The sequence below is a fragment of the Barbus barbus genome, assembly GCF_936440315.1.
Source record: "Barbus barbus genome assembly, chromosome: 47".
In the NCBI taxonomy this organism is placed as follows: Eukaryota; Metazoa; Chordata; class Actinopteri; order Cypriniformes; family Cyprinidae; genus Barbus; species Barbus barbus.
In genome coordinates, this window is record NC_136725.1 from 6,890,938 (window position 1) to 6,910,627 (window position 19,690).

Genomic DNA, 19,690 nt, shown 5'->3' on the forward strand with positions numbered 1-19,690 from the left:
TATAGCATTTTAAACTAGCCTTTATTTTGTTTTATTTATTTATCTTTTTTTATTATTTATTAGAAATGTTTTAAGAGCCAGTGCAACGTACAAAAATGACTTTGTGGACCTTTAAGCAGATCAAATATTTGCAAGCCATGGGTTTGTTATGGATTTGTAGAATAGCTGTTCTTGTTATTTCAAATTATGCTGGCAGTTCATAATTAAGTCATTAAATATAATTTCACTTAATGGAAGATATGGAGTGATTTAACAGACTAAATAAAAACAATGAAATTATTATCATGAAATGCAGACACAAATAAAAGTATAATAAAATAAGGTGTTAAATACATTTATATTTAAATACATGTCTATTTATATATATATTTAATTTATATTAATTTCTTTATATTTATTCAATGTTAAAATCACTCCATGGACAAGGAGGCTAATTGCAGAATGTGAAAAGCTGAATTTGTGAATATTTTATTTTGCTAAATGGTCGGTAGTCTTTCATAAATGCACATTATCAAATACTAATATATCATATATTCATGTTATGTTTCTATTTTTTTTAACTATTTTTCAAAAATGTGTTTTTGTAAGTTTAAAACGTGTTAAATAGAAGAAAGGGGGATTTGCTAACAATGTACCTGGCAACCCACGGGCGCAATCTGTACACCGGCAGGGTTTGTGCTTTACGAGAGTGATCTTTTTATTATGCGATCTATTTAAACACCAAGCCGTCATTGTATGCATACGTTTTTAAGGCTGCATAGCGTTTAGCTGTTTGTTTGGCAACATCCCATCTGTAGCCTTTAATCTCTTACGTTATTTCTGTCGTTTCAATGGCAAGACGGCTATTAAAGGTACAGACGCCTATCGATTATTATTGTCCAGCCAGCTAGGTAAGACAGTGAATATTACCTCTGCATCTTAATTTGTAGTATTTGCATAATCTGCATGATAATGCTGAGAATATTCTCTAGGTTGCTAAAAATAGCATGGTTTTCGGTACAGTTTAATCTTATGCCGGCTCAATCAGACATAAAATCTTCAATAATTCAGAACGCGCGCTAACAAGTCAGTTTATAGTCAATGTATTGAGATTGAATTTTTGTGTTGAACGCTCGCGGCAGGTTGGTCGTGCTGTATTAAAGTATTAAAGTGAATCGCAAAGGCCAGAGGCGGATTGAGTGATCAAGGTGGCCAAGAGAGGAGAGAGAAGATGGGCTTTCGGAGTGAAGAGATGTGTTTGGCGCAGCTGTTCCTGCAGTCCGGTTCGGCGTACGACTGCATCAGCGAGCTCGGAGAAATGGGGCTGGTTGAATTTCGAGATGTAAGTTTGGACTCAACGGGTGTGCATGAAATCCTAGTGAGCTGCCTAGCTAGACAGCATTTCTGGGGCATCATATGCGCGTTCCGAGTCATCGATGATGCTGCGTGCACCTGATGCCCCCAAAATGCTGTCTAGGTATATTTTTAGCCACAGCTTGAATTCTCAGAACAGACAGATTGAAGTAAATTGAGTTTAAATTATCGGCATTATTGTTTGCTTCGGGTCGTTTATAGGTGTGAAACGGATTTAATTAGATGCATGCATTCACATTTTGGCCTGGTCATACAGGGAGGCTGTCAGCCAGGTTAATGCTGAGCTGGATCAATTACTTGCTTAAAAAATAGAGCACGTCTGTTTAAAAGCCTGTGTTTTCTATTCACCCTGAGGTTGTTTGACACTCATTAACAACTTCATGGGCGATGTATGTGTTGGTCATATGTGTGTGACCTACTGTTCCTAGCTTGGCATCAGTAAGGGCAGTTGACAAAACAATTTTGAGATTTGTTTTGTACAGTTTTCTATAAATTACATTTTTATTATGCATGCGCCTTATACATTTTTTACATTTGAAATTAATTCAAAATGTTGACCAGTCACAGGTCCTAAGCCTTGTTGTTATTGTTAACTAAAACTATTAAAATTCATTATCAACTGAAGTGTCGCTAGAATAAAATAAAATATAAATATAAATTGAAGAATGTAGCATTGGCATCTCACTGAAATAAAAAAAGAGAGAAAAATTTACGTTCAAGTACTAAAATTACACTAAAACTGAAATAAATATAAACCAAAATTATTTAGAAATATTGAAAAAAAAATGTAAAAAGAACATAGCAAAATTAGTAAAACTTAAACTAAAATTGGAAAATATAATATATACAAGCTAATAAAAATATTAATAAATGCTAATAATATGATATAAATAATACAAAAATAACACCGGTCCTAAGACATACACTTTCCCTTATGCATGTGTATGAATTTTAACCTAAAGTGTCAATGTTATAGTGTTTCTTCCTACCAAATTATTTTCTCATCTTCATGTTATTCCAAAAAAATGTTTTTTTCTTCTGTACTTTATTTTCTTTCTTCTGAATGAGAATTGGGGCTATAATGAATAAAAAACGAATAAATAAATCAATGTTAAAAAAAAAAAAAATCTAATTTTTTTTATCTTCTGATAGCTTTGTGTGAGGAACATTCCAAGATGTAAAATAATATGTGGTGAACATCTTAGCTAATCTTGTCTAATATCTAAATGAGTCTGATCTTTTCAAATAAATGAAAGATGCCGGTCTGAATGATTTGTTCTCATATCTATCTGATCCTGTTCTCAGGTTCAGCTCACTGACTCAGTAGATTTGGTTAGTTTAAAGCTCGCTGGAGTGAAAGACAAAACTGCTGTGTGACTTCAGAAGACTTGAAATATATTGCATGAGACTTATAAACCAGTTTTATGATGATTTTATGTTGATTTTTGTCCCTTTTGAAGCTTGTAAGCTCCATTTCTTATTTATTGCAATGACAAAGCTGTCAGTCAAATTTACATGAGGAAACTAACGTCTGTTGATCAGCCAAGCAGACCCCATTATTATGCAATGCGGAAATCTGAACAATGACCAAATATCATCTGATTAATGTAGTGCCCACAGCCTTGTCTTGTTGCCTCTAGATTATAATATGTTGTTGTGTCAAACATGCAAGTCATAATCTGATGACCTGTTCCAGCTGAACCCCAGCATCAGCTCCTTCCAGCGCCGCTTCGTCAGTGAGATCAAGAGATGTGAGGAGATGGAGAGGATTCTGGGTAAGAGATCTTTATTTGAACACAGGCCAGGCCTAAACCTGTCAGGATCTTTGAACTTCAAAATCTGGTGCTAAATATTAGCTACAATTTTCTTCATTTTGCGATATGTTTCCATCTTAGCCTTAGAGGTATGGTACACAGACGACAAAGTTATTTTTATACAAAAATTGTATAATTATAATGCCGTTTTGCTGGACTAACATAATAAACAAGAAACAGAACAGACTATTTTAGACTTTGTTCTGAATTGATCTTTTTTGATGAGATTGCATTGTTATGCTTCTCTCACGGTTATGTTTCGGTGTGCTCTTGAATCAATGTTTAAAACTCCATGTCTTTGTTTCCATCACCTATAGGGTATCTGCTGAGGGAAATCAAGAAGGCTAATCTTGCCGTGCCAGAGGCTGAAGTCCCTCCTGTTGCTCCTGCACCCAAAAATGTCTTAGAAATTATGGTAGGTGCTGAGATATACTAATATTGGCTGCTTTAGTAAGCTAGGTAAATGTGCCAAACAGACTTTTTCTAGTTTCCATAAATACTGTGAGTTTTCTTTAATCACATTTAAAAGGATAGTTTACCCAAAAATGAAAATTCTGTCATGAATTACTCACCCTCATGTCCTTTCAAACCCGTGAATCCTCCGTTCATCTTCAGAACACAAATTAATATATTTTTGATGAAATCCGAGAGCTTTCTAACTCTGCATAGACAGCAACACAACAACCGCGTTCAAGACTCAGAAAGGTAGTAAGGACATTATTAAAATAGTCCATGTGACATCAGTGGTTCAATGCAATTTTATGAAGCTATGAGAATACTCTTTGTGTGCTAACAAAAATTACTTAATTCAACAATTTCTTCTCTTTCATGTCAGTCACATGAGTATAGTGAAATATTTCCCCACACAGCTTTCAGAAGTTCTGTTTGGCCTGAAATGGACTTCTAGTTTGTTCTGTGCTTCATACATCACTACACTATTGACAATTGACCTTTCGTAGACTAACAGCCGATCTGACCAATCTTAACATTGAATCTGGCATTTTGTCCAACAAGCTTGGCCGAACAATGGCTTGTCAAACATAGCAAAAGTTACAAAGGGGGTTGAGTCAATTGACAATGGATCTTTTCTGCCTACGAAATTTTGCCGAAGTTTCACAGAACCACAGTAAATGTACTGCTTAGTGTTGCTTTACGTAATTTCGTGATTGAAATTAAGTAATTTCAGTGGGAGGAATCTCAACAATTTCACGTTTAATTTGTCTTGAAAGTGACTTCTGTGTGAGTTGTGTTTCTTACATCGCTACACTATTATTGCCGGTGAAAATTTAATCCTCATTTCAGACCTTTTTATTGTGAGTGTAAGTTTCTCTAATGAGATGCTCTTAAAAAAAATAGCAGAAAGTATTACATCATATAACAGATGTTTGTGTATAAGGGGTATTGAAGGTTATAGACCCCTAAACGAGAAGAAAATTCCCTCCCATGCAGTTTTATTCAATTACAGTGTATATATTTTTGGCTTAATGGCCATGTGCTCAGTGGTTTGTGGTAATTGATTGTATATGAGAACTCCAGTTCTCTGCGTCAAGGCCCAGTGCTGGTAATTGACCGTGTCAAGTTGCCTAGAGTGATTGATTGTGTACATTGTGGGAGAGAAAGCTTTCTGTGAATGGGGGGATTGATTATGCATGGTGGATTCATCATGTGTGGCTTTGCTTTATAGTAGTACACTCACGATAACTCATGGCCTTTTTAATGTGTTAAGTATTGCTTTGGGTAATGATGTGCTGAGTTGTGTTGACTGGTGTGTGTCTCGTTTTGAAGGCATTTATAAATATTGAATGTGTAAGCGTGATGTGTTTTAACATCACTGATGGAAGGTCATTGGCTGTTGTCAGGAGCAACTGCAGAGACTGGAATTGGAGCTCAGCGAGGTGGCTAAGAATAAAGAGAAGCTCCAGCGGAACCTGCTGGAACTGACGGAGTACACACACATGCTGAGAATCACACGCACGTTCATGCACAGCCGCTCCAGGGTGAGTCTCCATTCATTAATGTGGCCTATGTGACATGATGTATAGTGACTTAAACTACTGTAAATGTGTGAGCAAACGCACCAAAGCTTTTGGACATTTATGATGCTTATGATGGAGAAACATACAAGCCAAATTTTCTGTGACCAGACCAGCTTGGATCCAATCATATCTTTGTCTTATTTGCCACGGTTAGCTTTCTTTTGTAAAAATGTAATGTGGACCAGTGGTTGCCCAGTTCCAAGTGGCATGCCAAATATCTTATATTAAATTTATTGATGGCAAATGAAAAAAAATTGCAGATTTTATATATATATATATATATATATATATATATATATGTATATATTGCCATGCATTTCTTTATTTCAACACATTTACAGGTATTTTGGTGTTTGGTGATGAGTTTTTGGCTCAAGGTCTGCATATAAAGTCACACCAGAGGTGTTCAGCTGGGATCAGGACTTGGCTTTCTGCAGACCAGTCAAGTTCTTCCACACTGACTCAATCAATCATGTCTTTTTGATCCGTGTCTTATAAACAGAGGCACTGTCATGTTAGAATAGAAAAGGGTCCTGTCCAAACTGTTGCTATATAATTAGAAGCACACAATTCCCTAGAATATCATTATATGCTTAAACATTAAGATTTGTACTCATAGAAATTACTAAAGTAGTCAAACCTGTTCAATAGATTTTGACAATATAGTGTATATTAGTGCTGTCAATCGATTAAAAAATGTAATGGCGTTAATCACAGTCATGGACTATGATTAATCACGATTAATCGTAAATTTAAATATTAGGATTAATTGTTTAAATTAAATTTGATTAAATGTGTTGAAATAAAGAAATGCATGACAAACTAGTTTAAGGAAACACGATCTTTCACACCTCTGCCAGGAATGAGACATAATCCTTATTATTCTTTAGGTTTTTTTTCAGCCATTATCAGCCTTTATACTGACAATAAAACATTTACCAAGCCACATCGCTTCAATCCCAGGACACATTTACCCAACTATTATCAAAAGTATTTCTAAATACAACAAAACATTTTCTTGCGACCTTACATGAAGTATTATGACAAAATGCATTATGAAGAAGAATTGGACCTGTTCTGCAGGTGCATTAGAGCTAATATTAGCATCTTGCTACATAAGACAATTTATGAGATTAATAGTACACTTTTACTCAGAACTTGTATTTCCAAAATAGATAAAATATGATATAATACAATTTAAAAGCAAACATGATTAACCAAAATTGCTAAGGTCTTTAAAATATTTGTAAAAAAAAAAAAGTTTTTCTTTCTTTTATTTTTTCTTATAAACTTTATTGTTTTTTATTTTAATTTATATATATATTTTTTTTAAATAATATATATTATCTGTTGACATAACTTGTTATATTTTGGAATGAACACAATCATAAATTCTTTTAATCAGTCAAACAAACACATTTATCAGCCAATGCTAATAATTTAAAATAGCCAAATTTTGGCTGATTATTATATTTAGCTTATATATTCGTCAATCACATATTATGAAGTAATGTTAAAATAAACCTTCTGTTAGATGATTGCAATCTGTAGCTCTCAGATATTTGTTAAATCTTCATTGATTATGTGGATGTGTCTGTGTTTAGCATGAAGCCCTGGGCCCTCAGTATGAGGAGTTCCCGTCTCTGGAGACTGAATCAGTGACAGGCTGCACCAGCATGCAGAGACTGGGAGCCAAACTCGGGTGAGTCACAAAGACCCTCTCACTCCACACACTGCAGAGATCTTGCATCTTTTAAACAGATCAGTGTGTCTGGACATCCACACCGCTGTGACCTTACGTGCGTGTAATGTTTGTGTTTAGGTTCATCTCAGGGTTGATTCAGCGAGTGAAGGTGGAGGCGTTTGAGCGCATGCTTTGGCGCGTCTGTAAAGGTTACACCATCCTCAGCTATACAGAAGTGGACGAGAGCCTGGCTGATCTCGACACGGTATGCAAATTTTGTGTGTAAATGAGGACACTGAGATCCACCAGCAAAGTGCTTTTTAATGGCTGTAGTTATATTCAAATGGTTTGGTTTAACAAAATATGCTGCATGGTGTGAACATGCCTCTGTGTTTGTTTCACAGTTTTAGATCATACCCGTCTGCCGCTGCTAGAGCATGCTAATGTATTCAGGGTTTGTTTATGGAGAGTCTGTCTCATGTTTATGTGCTACAGGGGGAGATCAGTAAGAATGTAGTGTTCCTCATCTCCTTTTGGGGCGACCAGATTGGGCAGAAGGTTCAAAAAATTTGCGACTGGTAAGTAATGGCCTTGATGTAGACTTGATTCTTTTTATTTTACGTTTTTAGGGGCCGTTCACACACTTTCACATTTGTGCATATTTTATTTGTTAGTTGCTTTATATTTTTAGCTTGACATTAATATAGTATTTAACATGGTAAGTCTGTCAACTAAACAATTCATTTTAAATTAGTAATTAAATTCAAGTAATTATAAAAAATAATGCCATTAAAAAATTAAAGCATTGCCTTCTGAAATTATATTTTGTGTGGATCTATAAATTTTCTTCTACATTATATTAAAATCAAACTCATGTAGTGACTTCAATACACTTTTTCTGTGATGAGCAATTTCTGAATTAAAATTCATTTAGCTTTTTTTTTTTTTTTTTGTGGCATTGAGTCTGAAATTTTGTGGTGATTCAACTGTCCTGATATTATAATGAAGAAAAATGCCTGTAGTTTGACATAATCTATTATTATTATTTCTTAGGAAAAAAATACCAAATGTGATTTTGTTTATATTTGACAAACATTTGTCTGCTAAAACATCAAGTCATGCGGTGCGACGAACATGCAGAAGAAAACAGGTCAAAAGTCTCTTAAAATATCAGATCTTTTTTTTTTACAGGGCAAGGTCAGTTCAGGTTGTAAAATATCATATCAGTTCCCCAGAATTTTAATTTTAAGTATTTTTCAATAAATAAATAATAATATATGTAAAAAAAATAAAAATAAAATATCTACTTTTTAATTTAATTTAAAACGTTTCTTGAAAAATAATAACTTTTTCAAATCCATATCAAACCAGGTTTTAAGAACTTGGCTCATGTTTGTTTTTAGATTAAAAAAAAATATATATGTCCAAGATCTTTTCTGCATTATGAACACTGACCCAATTTGTCATTGAACCAAAAATGTTACTGTTTTTGACTTGACTCTCCGTCGTATGGCTTATGGCGTGAAGCACTGGAAAAATAAAGGTGCTATGGAATGACTAAAGACATCCTTTTGAAGTAGCCTATATGCCCACTGACCATTATTGCAAACAAAATGAAAGTATTTTGCAGATGGCATACGTGAACATGTTCGTGTCTCACATTGAATTTTGTTACATGGTTTTCACAGTTACCACTGTCATCTCTACCCCCACCCTGAAACAGATGAAGAAAGGGCCGATGTGATGGACAGTTTGAGGACACGCATCCAAGACTTACAAAACGTACGTCTTCTGCTTTTCCGAGTGCCTTTAGAGTCTCCTTAGGGGTTTGATTATTGGACGCTGTTGTTGGTTTGTCCTCTGCAAAATATTGCTGATGTTATCGCATTCACTGGAAGATTGGCATAATTATTTGACCCTGCTATGTCATAACTAAAACGTTAATAAAGCGATGTTTGCGCATTAGGTTTTGCACCGCACTGAAGATTACTTGAAGCAGGTCTTGCATAAGGCATCTGAGTCAGCGCACTCGTGGGTGCTGCAGGTGAAGAAGATGAAAGCCATTTATCACATCCTTAACATCTGCAGCTTTGACGTCACCAACAAGTGTCTCATCGCTGAAGTGTGGTGTCCGGTCAGTGACCTGGCGAACCTGAGGAGGGCATTGGAGGACGGCTCAGTGAGTAAAAACGTACTCATTACACGCTAGTCTGATTTTATCCAACCTACTGACATATGAGAAGCAATTAAAGGGTTAGTTCACCCAAAAATTAAAATGATGTCTTTAATTACTCACCCTGATGTCATTGCAAACCCTTAAGACCTCTATTAAGATATTTTTTGTTTGAATCTGAGAGCTGTCAGACCCTCCATAGACAGCAATACAACTGAAATTTGCTACGTTTCTGGACATGGGAACATTTCAGTTGTATTGCTGTCTATGGGAGGGTCTGACAAATCTCAGATTCAAACAAAAATATATTTTATGAATTACACAGACGGGGAGCACAGCGCGATAAAAATAACAACATAGCTGGTCTCATGCTATCACAAATTTTATAAGTCCCATTTCTGATTATGAGCTTGACAACTGCGATCGACTCACATTGCTTTCATATGCAACTTTTAAGCACCACATTCCTATTCACGATCATTGTGGCAGCACTTGAAGGCAGCATCAGTGCAAACACACGAGACAGTGATAGCTTTAGCAATTAGCCTCACAGAGTGCCAAGAAGCTCTTTCAGAAAGGCAATTTGGAAAACAAACGTGTGATACTTACTTCGTCTGGAGCTGACGTTCACGCACATAGCATTGGTATTAATTCCTAAACATATTGGGGACGTTACCGATTTTTTCGAAAATGAAATTTAACCACAAATGGGCGACTCCTATGTTCATTAGTGCATCCCAAAACACAACACTTGTAAAGCCTCTTTGGCGCTGACGGGGTATATATCTCTCCAGTAATGGTGGACCGCATCTTCTCACTCAGGGCTGTGTTTATGCTAATAGGGCAGAGAGCGTCACAAATGGGTGGGACTTTTTCTCCTCAGTGACGTGAACAGAGGGAGAATCTGAAACAGCTCGTTTGGAGAGACTGTTCGGGATTTATTGGTTTTATAAAAATATGAGTTGGTGGATTGTTACCATTATCGGCTGGTTGTTTTCACACACTGCGGCCACACAACTGTGTTCAAACACCGTATAAAAGTGATTTTTGCATAATAGGTCCCCTTTCATTTTCTTAATAGAGAAAAGGTGATGCCACGGTCCCTTCCTTTGTGAACCTTATCCCAAGCAGTGACACTCCACCAACACTTTTGAGGAGCAACAAGTTTACCTCAGGCTTCCAGAGTATAGTGGAAGCGTATGGAGTGGGCGACTACAGGGAGGCCAGCCCAGGTGAGTGCAGAACACCAACTATTATTTACAACCTTAATGAGAAGCTACAAGGCTTACACTAGAAATTAAAGCAACAGTTTACCCAAAAATTAAAATTCTGTCATTATTTACTCACCCTCATGTTGTTCCAAAACTATAAGACTTTCATCTGTGGAGCACAAAACAAGATATTTTGAAGAATGTTCATGCTGCTTTTTTCAGTATAATAAAAGCATAGTGACTAGTGGCTGTCAGGCTCCATTAAAGTGTTCCATATTGTTCACCATTAGCCATACGCTACCGTTTAAAAATAAAATAAAAACAGATATTGTGAAATATTATTACAATTTAAAATAACTGTTTTCTATTTGTATATACAGTGCCCTCCAAAAGTATTGGAACAGTCAAAATTGCTCTGTTGGCTGTGGAGTCAAGACATTTACAAATATGATTAAAAGATGAATGTGAGATAAAACTACAGAATGTCACATTTTATTATTAGCCGTTTCAACACATACATGTTTTACCAGCTAAGAAGTTCAGCACTTTTAGTGTTCATCCCCCTATCTGATGTGAGCATAAGTATTGGGACAGTTTCCTCACCAGGATGAAGATGGAGGGAGCTGACTTTGAAAGAAGCAAGCAATTTGGATGCTAAAAGAAAAGAGGAAGTCAATTAGAGCTATAGCAAAACAAGGAGCATGGAAAAATCAAGAGTTTGGAAACCACCAGCAACCAACAACTACCTGATCTGCTGAGAAAACAACAGTAGTTGATGACAAACAAATCATAAAAGCTGTGAAATGAACCCTAAAAGACGTGTCTGTAAAATCACCAACAACTTCCAGAAAGCTTGGGTGATGCTCTGACAATCTACTGTCCTCAGGAGACTTTGACACAGAATTACAGATGCTACACAGCAAGATGCAAACCTCTGACCAGCACCAAAAATAGAAAGGCAAGAGTAGAGTTTGCAAAAAAGCACAAAGGTGAGCCAGAAGAGTTTTGGAACTGTGTTTATGGACCGATGAGACAAAGATGAACCTTTATCTAAGTGATGGGAAAGCAAAAATGTGGAGAAAAAAGGGAACTGCTAATGATCCCAAGCATACAGCCTCATCTGTAAAGCATGGTGGAGGTGGTGTCATGGCATGGGCATGCATGACTGCCTCTGGAACAGGCCCTCTCAACTTTACTGATGACTTAATGTATGATGACAGTAGCAGAATGAATTTGGAAGGGTACAAAACCATCTTGCCTACCAATATTCAAGAAAATGCCAGCAGATTCATTGGGAAGTGCTTCATATTGCATCAGGACAATGACCCAAAACACCCTGCCAGTTCAGTCAAGGAATTTATAAGAGCAAAGAAATGGAAAGTCTCAGATTGCCCAAATCAATCTCCAGATTTAAATCAGATTGAACATGAATTTCACAGCTGGAGAGGAGAGTAAAGGCAGAAACTCCCCAAAACAAGCAACAATTGGAATTGGCTGCATTAAAGGATTAAAGTATTTCAAAGGATGAGACCAAGAGTCTGGTGATGTCTATGGGTCACAGACTCACTGCTGTGATTGTGCGCAAGAGATCTGTAACTAAATAATAGCTTTTAGTCTTTTATATCTGCCTTATGTTCAACTGTCCCAATACTTATGCTCACATCAGATAGAGGGATGAACTCTAAAAGTGCTGTTCTTTTTATTTAGTAAAACATGTATGTGTTGAAACAGCTAATAATAAAATGTGACATTCTGTAGTTTTGTCTCATATTCATCTTTTAATCATATTTGTAAATGTCTTGACTCCACAGCCAACAGAGCAATTTTGTCTTTACTGTTCCAATACTTATGGAGGACACTGTATTTAAAATGTAGTTTATTCCTGTGATCAAAGCTGAATTTTCAGCATCATTGCTCCAGTCTTCAGTGTCACATGATCCTTCAGAAATCATTCTAATATGCTGATTTGCTGCTCAAGAAATATGTATTATTATTGTTATCAATGTTGAAAATGGTTGTACTGCTTAATAATTATGATTTTCAGGTTGTTAATGAATTTAGTTTTTTATTTTTCTTCCTTCTTTCACAGCTCCTTATACCATTATCACCTTTCCCTTCCTGTTTGCGGTGATGTTCGGAGATCTTGGTCATGGTTCAGTCATGACGCTCTTTGCTTTGTGGATGGTGTTGACTGAGAAGGACCACAAGCGAAGACGACCAGGAAATGAGGTCAGAGTTGTAACTAAATTGAATTAAACTAATTGCAATTAGCCATGGTCTAGCATTGAGCTATTGTGATAATGCTGATCCAAATATGTCATTTTTGTTTCTGATTAACTGATTGTCTCTGTTCAGATCTGGACAACCTTTTTTGATGGGCGGTACATCATACTGATGATGGGATTATTCTCCATATACACTGGACTCATTTATAACGACTGTTTCTCCAAATCCCTCAACATCTTTGGCTCAGCCTGGAGCGTCAAGGCCATGTTCACACAGCAGGAGTGGACGTGAGACACAAAACGCACTTTTTAGGGTCCAAGCACTGATAGTTATAGCGCCACCTGCTGGCAGCCGGAAGTGTGGTACTAAAACTAAAACTCCTTGAGAAACTACTACTTGGTACTAAAACTCCTTGAGAAAATATTTTTATATTTACCTGCTTAAATGCCATTGCTTTCCCATCATAGTGCTTGGGCCCGTCATTTCAGCTTACAGCTATATTTCCATTTAAATTTTATTTAAGGATCCACAATAATTATTGTACGCTATTGTTTTCCTCCTTTTACTTTGGCACAGAAATGAAACTCTACAAACGAATGCTTTACTCACCTTGGATCCCAACGTTTCCGGTGTTTTCTCTGGACCTTATCCACTGGGCATTGATCCAGTTAGTACACACTCTTTGAAGATTTATGAAGCACATTTCTGTGGGTGGAAGCCACATCCTGAAATTATACATTACTGCTCAGACTAATTCACTGATATTGGTTTCAGAGCTCTAATTTGTGGTGTTCGATTGATCTGTAGATGTGGAACATGGCCGTGAATCGCCTGACCTTCCTCAACTCATACAAGATGAAGATGTCTGTGATCATTGGAGTCATCCACATGAGCTTTGGGGTGGTGCTCAGTGTCTTCAACTACTTGTGAGTGAGCATCAGTTTATTTAGGTCTTGGTGTATGTGTAATGGTTAAGGCTCTATTACTAATATTACATGAAGAAGTGATTTAGGACAGGGGTTTTCAAACTGGGGTCCGAGGACCACAGGGCAATGTTTTTTTTAGTATCATTGAGATACTGTTATAGCTTTTGTATAATATAGTTTTTATTGATGTATTGTTTTCATTTTTGAATTTGTTTCTATTTTTATATTTTAAAGTTTAGTGTTTCTAAATATCTGTTTATTATATGTCATATTAGTTTTATTTTTATATTATCCACTCATTTGAAATTTATTTTTGATTTTAGTGAATTTGTTGTGTGTTTTTGTACTTTTTATTATTTTTTAAATACATCTGTATAGTTTTTATTATTTTTTGTTTATTAATTTTAGTACATCATAGTAAACTAAATTAAAATGAATTGAATGTAGAAAAAAAAATTACATTTTACTTTGAGTAAACAATTATTTTATTTCAAGTAGCAATTTGTTTATAATTTAGTTCCAGTCAACTAACCCATAATAACCAATAATAATATAAAATTATTTAATATTGATTTATGTATATTTATACATTTGTTTAAAGATCATTTACGGACATATTAATTTATACATTTATTTAGAATTTATTTGTAAATAAAGTGTTATTTGTTTTTAAATTAAATGTGTTTAATGTAATAATTTTTAACATTTACTGCATTTACATATTATTTATATTTTATTCTGCTTTAAAAAAAATCGGGTCAGAAATCATGAGATTAATCGTGATTAACAGTGAGAAATAAATACCCAAAGTGCATATAGTGTAAGAAAATCTTAGTGATCATCTCTTTTTTTCTTGTGATGTACATGTCCTATCGTTTTCATATAATCTTTTCATCATTTGCTTTGGATTCAGTACCATGATAATTTAAGTTCAGTTCAGTTATGATTTTAAATGCAATTTAATTATATATATATATATATATATATATATATATATATATATATATATATATATATATATATTTATGTTCATACTTCGCACAGTATAAATAGATATTTATACATGAAAAGTCCCATATAAAAGCATTCTGCGTGACTCGCATAAAGAATTATTAAAAGCACATTAGTCCTTACTCAAATATTCTCTGCATTAAAGGGGTGGTTGACTGTTTTTTTCTAGACTTTATAGTGTTTATGGGGTGCGGTCTATCTTGTGTTAATGCTTCGTTTTAAAAAAAATGCATTATTTTTCACATAATTTACCTTTATTCTACACCGCTCTGTCCCTTCTCCTATAAGCGTGATGATGTTTTCCTGGTTTTAAGAAGCCACTTCCTCAGATACGTAATGGGCTCAGATTGGTTAGCTGGCCCAGTGTGTTGTGATTCGCTTAACTGTCTATAGCGCGTCCAGAAACGTCCCGCCCCTCACCTCAGAATGCACTGCAGTTGTATTGTAAACAATGGCGTCGTCAATATTGCTTATCAATTTGAGCCTGAATGCATCAGTAAATGCTGAAATTAACTAAGATTAATAAATGCTGTAGAAGTATTGTTCACTCTTAGTTCATGTTTACTAATGTTGTTAACTAATGTTAATAAAAGGAACCTTATTCTAAAGTGTTCCCGTAAATTCTACTGCTTATGTTAGCTTCTACTATACGGTTTTATCCTGATTAAAGCTTTAATACAGCAGAATACATGATTGCGTTGTAGCATTTTTGTAACAGTAAGAAATGTTTGCCAGCAAGTACCACGGTAACTTTGTGTGCATCCATGTTTAACGCTTCTCATAGCTATGTGAAAAATATCAGTCTGTCTTTACACACAAAGTGTATAATTGGAACGCAGTTCATTGATGGAGCTGATGATCTGAATGAGAGAGAGAGAGGAACAGGATTAATATCTGCTGCTAAATTCTGCTCTTTTCCTCTCTGTGTATTTACAGGCACTTCCGACAGAAATTTAAGATCTGTCTTCTCTTTCTTCCTGAGCTGCTCTTTTTACTTTGTCTCTTTGGGTACTTGGTCTTCATGATCTTTTACAAATGGCTGGCGTTCTCAGCGCGAGACTCACAGCTGGCTCCGAGCATTCTCATCCACTTTATCAACATGTTCCTAATGCAGGAGAGCACTGCTGCACCACTTTACCCTGGCCAGGTGTGTGTGTGTGTGTGTCTGTGTATCTGGGAGCACTTCTTTCAATCTGCCTGATATCTGTGTTTGTGTTAATCCTCTTGTAACAGATGGGACTGCAGGTGTTTCTAGTGGTGGTGGCTCTGCTGTCGGTGCCGGTGCTGTTATTCGGGAAACCTCTGTACCTCTACTGGCTGCACCATGGCGGGAAGGGTCTGGGGGTCCACAGGGTGTGTCTGTGTTCTTGTGTATGTATGTGTTCGTATCTGATGTCACATGATTTCACATGGTACATTCATGGTCTTACTGGTTCATACTAAACAACTAAAGAAAAAGAAAAATGATTGCGGCTGTAGATCACTTTACAAATGCTAACATTTTATAATAAGATCCCATTAGCTGACATTAACAATTAGCATTGGGTAATCTTAGCTCGGATCCATTAAACAATATTAACAGAGACAGTTTAGGATTTTTTTAAATGATGTATTAGTAAGGGTTAAAATTAACATTAACTAAGATTAGTAAATGCTTTAGTCAAATTTTTTATTGTTAGTTCATTAACTGTTAACAAATGGAACCTTATTGTAAAATGTTTTTAAAAAATTAACTTATTCATCGCACAAGTTTGTAATTAATCACGATTAACATTAAAATTGGTAATCAATATATTTACACATATAAATTTTTAATCAACAAAGTATTTAATAAGTTAAATAATTTAATTAATTTGTTTAATGACATCTCTTTACTACTGTAACATTTGTCTTTAAATGTATGCTGATTAAAAATGTTTAATGTAGTTATATTAATTAAAATGTAAAATAAATAATGTTTTTCAGTAATGACGTTCCTTATATAGTACAAGAAGAATTTCTATGTATAAGACATTCAGATACATTATGGTAAGGAGAAATCGAGGGAAACTTAATTTGTCAAAAAATATATTTATAAAATCAGAATCCAAAAAAATCTTGTTTATTGTTTTTTAATAATTTATGGAGAAATGTGACCCACATGCTTTAGTCAGATTGACCCAAATGACAAATGCGGTCTTCAGATGTATGTGTATTTAGCAAAATGTATATAAAGATACATTGATGTTTGATGGACTGGTTAAAAAGGTGAAGATGCTACATCATATTACTTTGTGTGTAGGGCTATGAGCGAGTTCGGCGTGTGAGTGAAGAAGACCTGTCACCGTCTGTAGTCCATGATGAAGAGGAGGGACTAAGCGACTCAGGAGGGCCTCGGGAGGTTGAAGTTGAACTATCTCACATTGTCACCATTAAAACACAAAGATTTATCTTGTATAAATGTCACTAACAGCATGTTTGTTCACTGGCAGTTTGATATCGGCGATATCTTCCTGCATCAAGCAATTCACACCATAGAGTACTGTTTGGGCTGCATTTCCAACACGGCCTCCTACTTGCGTCTCTGGGCCCTGAGTCTCGCTCACGCCCGTGAGTGTCTGATTTTACATACAAAAACACATCAAAATTTCAACACGATTCATTACATCATGGGCATATGAATCTGTTTTCTAGATTAGTTATGCCTGTATTGTGTGTGTGTGTGTGTGTGTGTATCTCAGAGCTGTCAGAGGTACTGTGGGCAATGGTGATGCGTCTGGGTCTGAGGATGAGCTCCAGGCTGGGCGTGCTTTTCCTTGTTCCTGTGTTCAGTGTCTTTGCTTTGCTCACTATTTCCATTCTTCTGGTCATGGAGGGTCTGTCCGCTTTCCTCCATGCGCTGCGTCTTCACTGGTAAGCACACAGCCTCAGATACAGCCAGGTTTGATTATCAGAAATGGGAATTAAATTAAAAAGTCTTCTAGAAGAGACTTATCTTATTTTTCTTCTCAGAATACTTTTTCATATTTTAATTTTAAATTGGAAGTAGGTCTGCATAATGAATCGTATTTTAATCATGATCACAATTTCTGTTTCGTTCGATTTATTAAGCATAATCTTCTGCAATATTTGTCGGCTATATATTTATCCCGAAAACATTTCATTTTAATTTGGCATTTGCATTATCTTGCATTATCTTGCCTCCACAAGCACTCATGGTTGCGGTTGCCAGATGTCAAGAGCTTTAATCCCCCAATGAGAGATTTTCTCTTAAAAGCCCCTTTCACACAGCGTGTTGATCCCAGAAAATTGCCAGAGTGCCTTCTGTGTGAACGCAAACATGTTCTGGGAGTGATCAAGGAAACAATCCCAGGATGGGGGCCTAGTAACATTGCGGAGATCAGTGCTGGAACGAGCCCTGTGTGAACAAAAGGCAGGACCAATGCCGTAAAGGCAATGTCATAGTGATGATGACGTGCGACCCGAAAAAATGTGTGTAAACTGGAATGAAGCAGAGATCAGGGAGCTCCTCACTATCCGCGCAGAAGCTGAGATCGTTCGCCAGCTTAGTGGAACGGTACGTGTCACGTTGCCTGTCACATCCTAATGGCACGTGTCTTTACGGGATCATTACGGGAAGTGTGAACGCACACACAGATTCTGGAAAATCAGTAGCAGTGTGACTGAACCAAAATCAAACAATCACGGGACACATTATCTGTGTATTTTCTGGAATCTCTGTACGTTTCTGCACAGTAGTTTACTTAATCTTCCCAACCTGGCAACCATGCTTACGTGTGCTGTCTACCTTAGGGAAAAAGCGCTAATGAGCTAAAAACACTGGCAAGCATGTAAGCTGGAGTTTAACCAGCTCTATTGAGATATTCTTCTTGAATAAAAGTGTAATACAGTCTGTTTTTCTTTCACACGGACTTCTATGCTGTTAAATCTGCAAGCAAACCATGCAAGTTGATGGTTTTTCTTGATTTGTGCCTATGTGAAAGTGCAAAAATTCTGATGAAATGGGGAAAAAAACGATAATTGTGATTGTTTTTTAGCAAAATATTCATGATTTAACTGTTTAATCATTATTGTGCAGCCCTAATTTAAAGATAATATAAAAATTTTCAGTTGCATTTAAAATTTAAATATTTTAAACATTATATTATAAAAAAAAAAATCTCTATTTCTCTACCTACTGTTTATAGATTATTTTGTACTTTTTGCAGGGTGGAATTTCAGAACAAATTCTACAGTGGAACAGGGGTAAAATTTGCCCCTTTTGACTTCTCCCTGTTGCCCTCTGTCTTTGAGCAAGATGGGTTACTCTGACTGTAACCCACAACACTTTGAACAGGACACTGTAGCTTGTTATGACCTTCTGACCTTCGGACACTGGACAATGACCCATCAGTTGTAGAGGAAAAAAACTTGCATTCTTGCGCTGCAAAACATGGTCACGGTCGGAATCGGATCGGTACGCTAACCTGACAGCCCTGTTTGCACCGGTCCATATCAGATGTTTCAGGTGCAGGATTATCAGATGTGGCTCCATCGTGTGCTGTCATTCGAAGATTGTCAACAATGTCCTGTTACTATATTTATCTTCAGCGATATGACTTGTATTTGATATTGCACCTTCATAAGCATTTACTGTCATATCTTTTCAAAGTGCCATAACTATTTTTCAATGTACAGTTTTGTATGCTACACTGAAATGTACTTTTGCTTGCTTTAGCTAGGTCTTAGAAAAAAAAGACTTTGCAGGTAAACTATGGTGTAGGTAATGCTACACTGTGCAATGAAAAATGCCAAATAACAAATATAATTTCCAATGTGATATTAAAGCATAATTTACAGCATTTAGCGTGCAAAGCAGTTTTCCAGGGTAGCATTTTTTTGTTTGTTTGTTCAAAATTAATTCTAAGACTAATTTATTGATATTTAAAATGAAACACTGTTTTAATACATGTGTTCGTGGTTTAAGAACTGGTAATCCTACAGATGTACATTGCAGTATGTTTTTCATCAACACTCCTGTAAATTTACATTTGTTTCAGTCACTCATAAACAAGCTATAATATAAATAGTGCAGAGTGGTGCTTATAGTGATACATTTAAGACCATTTATTTCATACATTCCCACATCATTCCTCTCAGGAAGGATTTATTTAAATAGCATCGGTTAAGTAGGTCATTCTGTAGATCCTCAGGACGAAGCCATTAACAGAAATATTTAATTTCGCTATTTTAAGATTCTTTCCTGTATGCTGTGCT

The 19,690-nt window shown here is 35.8% G+C and overlaps 1 protein-coding gene across 2 annotated transcripts; it reads left to right on the forward strand.

The window, feature by feature from the left end:
* Window positions 1-625: 625 nt before the first annotated feature.
* Window positions 626-19,496, forward strand: LOC306865386 (V-type proton ATPase 116 kDa subunit a 2-like). 2 transcript variants are annotated; one of them, XM_079409955.1, is made up of 21 exons: window positions 626-890; window positions 1,122-1,321; window positions 3,050-3,128; window positions 3,485-3,582; window positions 5,027-5,164; window positions 6,808-6,905; window positions 7,026-7,152; window positions 7,383-7,465; window positions 8,576-8,669; window positions 8,854-9,066; window positions 10,142-10,292; window positions 12,361-12,500; window positions 12,627-12,784; window positions 13,074-13,164; window positions 13,305-13,423; window positions 15,371-15,581; window positions 15,668-15,805; window positions 16,716-16,814; window positions 16,906-17,023; window positions 17,155-17,326; window positions 18,643-19,496. In XM_079409955.1, the coding sequence occupies exons 2-21, from the start codon at window positions 1,211-1,213 to the stop codon at window positions 18,743-18,745; spliced, it is 2,541 nt and encodes an 846-aa protein (XP_079266081.1). In that variant the 5' UTR covers window positions 626-890; window positions 1,122-1,210; the 3' UTR covers window positions 18,746-19,496. The 2 variants fall into 2 exon arrangements, 1 of the variants encoding a protein (XP_079266081.1); XR_013783861.1 differs by having other exon boundaries at window positions 638-890; window positions 17,108-17,326; window positions 18,643-19,274.
* The last annotated feature ends 194 nt before the right edge of the window (window positions 19,497-19,690 follow it).

Coding starts and splice junctions, on each gene's coding strand:
- LOC306865386 (XM_079409955.1), top strand. CDS start 1,211: ATGGGCTTTCGGAGTGAAGAGATGTGTTTGGCGCAGCTGTTCCTGCAG. Junction 3,129..3,484: donor GGAGATGGAGAGGATTCTGG/GTAAGAGATCTT, acceptor CATCACCTATAG/GGTATCTGCTGAGGGAAATC. Junction 17,327..18,642: donor CATGCGCTGCGTCTTCACTG/GTAAGCACACAG, acceptor TACTTTTTGCAG/GGTGGAATTTCAGAACAAAT.